This window comes from Cynoglossus semilaevis, chromosome 7 (genome assembly GCF_000523025.1).
Source record: "Cynoglossus semilaevis isolate Cse_v1.0 chromosome 7, Cse_v1.0, whole genome shotgun sequence".
NCBI classification, from domain to species: Eukaryota; Metazoa; Chordata; class Actinopteri; order Pleuronectiformes; family Cynoglossidae; genus Cynoglossus; species Cynoglossus semilaevis.
In genome coordinates this window covers 13,642,829-13,647,247 of record NC_024313.1, presented here as the reverse complement: position 1 = coordinate 13,647,247, position 4,419 = coordinate 13,642,829, and the positions used below count along the sequence as shown (strand labels likewise).

The 4,419-nt window shown below is 51.4% G+C and overlaps 2 protein-coding genes across 5 annotated transcripts in view; one reads left to right on the top strand and one right to left on the bottom strand.

Moving 5' to 3' along the window:
• Positions 1 to 2,608, bottom strand: part of LOC103381351 (transcription factor IIIB 90 kDa subunit-like) — a 6,434-nt gene extending 3,826 nt beyond the window's left edge. The window contains exons 1-9 of the mRNA XM_017033521.2: positions 2,444 to 2,608; positions 1,431 to 1,649; positions 1,230 to 1,310; positions 977 to 1,150; positions 814 to 845; positions 657 to 729; positions 306 to 455; positions 131 to 224; positions 3 to 55 (exon numbers count right to left, since the gene is read on the bottom strand). Of these exons, the coding sequence (XP_016889010.1) occupies positions 3 to 55; positions 131 to 224; positions 306 to 455; positions 657 to 729; positions 814 to 845; positions 977 to 1,150; positions 1,230 to 1,310; positions 1,431 to 1,614 (841 nt within the window). The 5' untranslated portion in view covers positions 1,615 to 1,649; positions 2,444 to 2,608. The remainder of the gene's footprint in view (positions 1 to 2; positions 56 to 130; positions 225 to 305; positions 456 to 656; positions 730 to 813; positions 846 to 976; positions 1,151 to 1,229; positions 1,311 to 1,430; positions 1,650 to 2,443) is intronic.
• Positions 2,609 to 2,809: 201 nt separating this feature from the next.
• The window catches only part of xrcc3 (X-ray repair complementing defective repair in Chinese hamster cells 3), a 3,637-nt gene continuing 2,027 nt past the window's right edge, over positions 2,810 to 4,419 (top strand). The window contains exons 1-5 of one of the 4 annotated variants that reach the window (XM_025056779.1): positions 2,810 to 3,019; positions 3,226 to 3,363; positions 3,434 to 3,631; positions 3,887 to 4,041; positions 4,118 to 4,330. In XM_025056779.1, coding sequence (XP_024912547.1) covers positions 2,965 to 3,019; positions 3,226 to 3,363; positions 3,434 to 3,631; positions 3,887 to 4,041; positions 4,118 to 4,330 — 759 coding nt within the window. In that variant the 5' untranslated portion in view covers positions 2,810 to 2,964. Of the gene's footprint in view, positions 3,020 to 3,132; positions 3,364 to 3,433; positions 3,632 to 3,817; positions 4,042 to 4,117; positions 4,331 to 4,419 lie in introns of all 4 variants that reach the window. The other 3 variants (XM_008313658.3, XM_025056778.1, XM_025056777.1) reach the window with 3 other exon arrangements.

The window sequence follows — 4,419 nt, the reverse complement described above, 5'->3', positions numbered from 1 at the left end:
CATGAACTCCTCAATGGTCAGCTGACTGGTGGGCGTGTCCTCAAACTCTGTTAGCCTGCAGGGGTGGAGTCATGGACACAGTTACTAGGAGAAGTGGCGTGGGTCTTCAGACCTGGGGGAGGTTCCTCACCTCTTCCTCAGGGTGGTCTGGCAGACCTTCACCACACCGATCACGTCCTTCACTGTTCGACGGAACTTGTGCATTCGGGCCGCGACCAGAAGAGCTAAGACAGACACACCGACAGACTGACATGATGAACCCGTCTGTCCCTCTGACTGCACACCTCACCACTGTCTTTCTGTACCTGCTCCACAGAGTCCAGCTGGTCGTCTCCCAGTGTGAATCCAGTCTCTCTTCATCCTCTGGACCAGACGCAGAGCCATCATGGACACGTCGTGGGTCTTCACGCCCAGGTCCAACATGTGGGCGAACCGGGGGACGTAGAGACACGGGTCTGCGAGACGTAGAGAGAGAAGCTGGACTGGGTTCTTCAAACTCAGACATATGTAAAGGTTAGCCAAAGCTAAGTTAGCTGTGAGCCCACAGTCACAGTGCTGTGGCCTTACAGCAACAAGGTCATTGGTTCAATCCCCAGCTCTTACTGGTTCCACATGTGTGTGTGATGTCACCATGATGTCATCACCTGACAACTCACCAATGGCCGGAGCATTGATGCAGAGTTCACGAGCCAAAAACAGGAAGGTTTTTCCCAGGATGTAGACGTTGACCTGGAAACAAAAAGAGAAAAGCCAACCATTAAAATGCTAACGGCTAACAGCTAATAGTCAGTCAGAGCAGGTCAAGGGTCATACCTGCAGCAGGTCACTCAGGTCTAGCAGCATGTCTGAATGAACAGTCAGGAAACCACAATGAGCTAATGTTGCCCATACTGCTAACAGCTAACGATGCTAACAGATCTAACAGAGCTAGCAGCCCAACAGTGCTAACGCAGCCCACACTTGTCAGTGAGGATACGCGGCGTCCCCTCGGTGCGACACACCAGGTACAGACAGGCAGCGATGACGTGTTCCATCTTTCTCCCCCGGGTCAGATGTTTGGTGACGACCATCTTGAAGAAGTTAAAGGCCGTGTCGAGACAGTGTTGGTTCAGCTGCAGCTGACTGCCCAGCTGCTGAATCTGGCGCCTCCCTGTGGACACAAGTAGAACAGGGCTCTGGTACTAGTACTGGTACCGGTACTCTCAGCAGGACCATGAAGTAGTACTCACCATTCTGCAGTGTCTGGACCCTGGATTCTTTTCCAACACTGTTATGAAAACCAGAACCAAGGTGAGGAGTTTTGACTGGACCTGAGGACCAGAGGAGCAGGAGACCAGAGTTGATGACACCTGGTGGACCAGTGCACTGTGAAAATGTACCTGAAACCTATGTGACGCCGGTTGATTCCCGACGGCCAACAGGCCCCTCACCGTCCACGGACACAAACTGTCCCACGGCCGAGGACACGCCCCCACTGCCTTCCACAAAGGTAACCTCGGAGACGATGATGTTGTCCTCCAGCACTGAGCCGCAGCTGGTGCAGACGGCGCTGCCACGGGCCTGGTCCACGTCCACATCGGTACCTCCACATGTCACACATGTTCTGGAACTCATGGTGAGGTCAGGAGGTCAGGAGGTCAGGTCATGAACTGGACCAATGAAAAAGGTTTCATCAAAAAAAACAATGAAATCAATGTTCTTAGGAACCTGAAAGTACCAAATACTACAACACTACTACTACTACTACTACTACTAGTACTACTGCTCATATTATTACTACTTATACTAATCCCTATACTACTATATTATAACACTAATAGGAAAGGAAAGTCAACTGCTCGTCATTGTGACACACCACTGCACCACTGCACACAACCAAATGTGACCTCTGTTTTTAACCCATCATCACAGCCAGCAGGGGGCAGCAGTGTCTGGGGATGGTGTCATGCTCAGAGACCTGAAACCTTCCTGACCTCCTGGTCCACTTCCTTAACCACTAAGACATTTGCTAGTTAGTAATAATGGTTTATAATTTTCCACCATGTTTTTCTTTCGTCCACAGTGAACGTGTTTTTTGGTTGTTGTTTTTATTTTTTAACATTTGTTGCCATCCTACTTGATGAACAAAGTGTGTAACATGAGGTGACTTAGACCAAGAGCTCATGCTTTACAGCTCAGTAACACTTTACTTCCACCGCTGTAGAAGAGCGACAACTGCTGCTTGGATTAGGACAGATTATTAATCCAGAGTTTTAAGGCGGGACAATGATCGATGAACAACAACAGTAACAACAACAACAACAACAACAACAGTAACATTCAGGTTGTGTAATGACGTCACCGACTGTAATGACGTCAACCACTTCCGCCTTTGACTCCGTTGTTGGTGTGAATGAAAATAAAAGAGTAAGAAAGTGAAGAGAGCAGAACCAAAAGAACTTACCCAGAGAACCCTGCGGAGAACCTCGTTGTTGTGGCTCACACCGCCGACTGTCGCTTCATCGTCATTAAAGCGTCGACGGACGTCACGGTGGCGGCGTCTTTGGTCTGATTAAATGATTTTTAATGGATCACGGTTTAATCTACTACCTCTGCGCCATTTGTTTTCTTTCTGTGGCGCACTCCGGTGACGTCACCGAGTCTCGGGAGCAAGAACTCTTGAAGCAGGGATAATGTCCTTTTCGGTGTGACGTCAGGGCAGTTTTGTTAGTGGTGACGTTAACAAACATGAACTTGTGACGTCTTTGCTACGCCGCGAAAATTCAATGAGCAGTAAGTACGACCTAAGACCCGCGTCAACCACACAAATTTTTGAAAATGGTTTCGCCCAATGGTGACGTCATCACCAGGCGCCTTTTTGGATAGCGGCGGTAACACTGACATCCGTCGGGATTTTCTTTCTGAATGTTGGTGGTGGAGGTCTTCGGGGGCTGAGAGACACGGTGGACACGTCGTTAGCAGGACATGAGGCTGGACCAGTTGGCAGTGGACCAGCGGATCATAGCAGCTGTGACCAGAGGTATTTGGATCCGATGAATTATCATTAGTTCAGGTGTGACGTCACTACACGTTCTTCCTGTGGTTCTCCTCCTTTTACAAGTTTTCAATTACCATTGTTTTTCTACTTACCAGTGGATAGTGTTGGCCACGCCCCTGAACCATTTCCTATCTTGTCATTGGCTGATTTCTTGTCTGAAGTCGTTGCTCCGACTTCACTCCCCACAGCCAGGTTCTCTTCGGTTCCGGAGCTCTTCGGTGTTCCTGCTCTGGACCTGCAGAGACTCTCCGGACTTTCCCGCACTGACGTCCAGTTGCTCCTATCAGCTGCTGCCGCCACCTGCAGGCCACACCCTGCGGTTTCAGGTAAGACCAGATACTAACTTCCAATTGGCTGCAGATTAGTTTTCTAAGCTCGGTCCTTTGGTTTCTCCAGCCGTGAACTACGGTGGATTGGCGTCCAACCTAAGGCTCTCGGTTGGCTGTCCAGTTCTGGACCAGCTGCTCAGGGGTGGACTTCCTGTTGGAGGTGTGACGGAACTTTCTGGAGAGAGCGCCGCAGGAAAGACGCAGTTGGCTCTGCAGCTGTGTCTGTCTGTACAACTTCCTGTCCAGTACCGAGGGTTGGGCTCAGGTCAGACTGCACTTCCTGTCCTTAGCTATAATGCGTCCACCTGAGACGTAGCAGGACCAGGTGTGGACAGTAGGGGGAGAACTTTTCTTACCATCATAGAGTGAGAGCGTTCTGACTTATTGATGCACTTCCTGTGTTGCTACGGTAACCATCGGTCCCTGACTTAGTCTGCCCTCTGTAATACAGGTTCAGACCAGCAGGGTCGGGGGCCCACTGGTGTCAAACAGGAAGTCTCTGTGTTACTGTTTCCTGTAGGGGCCGTCTACGTCTGCACCGAGGGCTCCTTCCCCGTCACTCGTCTGTATCAGCTGATCTCAGAACAGCCCCGCCTCCGCACTGACGTCCCCGAGTCTGTCGTCACCAGTCTAAGGTTCTCAGACCAGATCTACGTGGAACACGCTGCGGACCTGGTGCGTGGTGACCTCTGTCCACGTGACATCTGGTAGAACGCCTGACCAGTGACCTTTGACCTGTCTGTGCATTCAGGACTCACTGCAGGCCTGTCTGTCCCGCCGTGTCCCCCTGCTGTTGGCCCGTGGTCTGGTCCGTCTGGTGGTCTTGGACTCGGTGGCGGCCCTGTTCAGGTCACAGTTCCAGGCTGACGATTGGCTGGAGAGAAACAGACAGATCCTGAGGCTGGGGGCCAAACTGCAGCAGCTGACCTCTGACTTCAACTCAGTGGTGCTGGTGATTAACCAGGTGACACACTGGTGGGGGTTCTGTGACTAACTCTTCAGTGACACCCCCCCCCCCCCCCCCCCCCCCCTCTCCCCTCCCTCCTTTTGTTC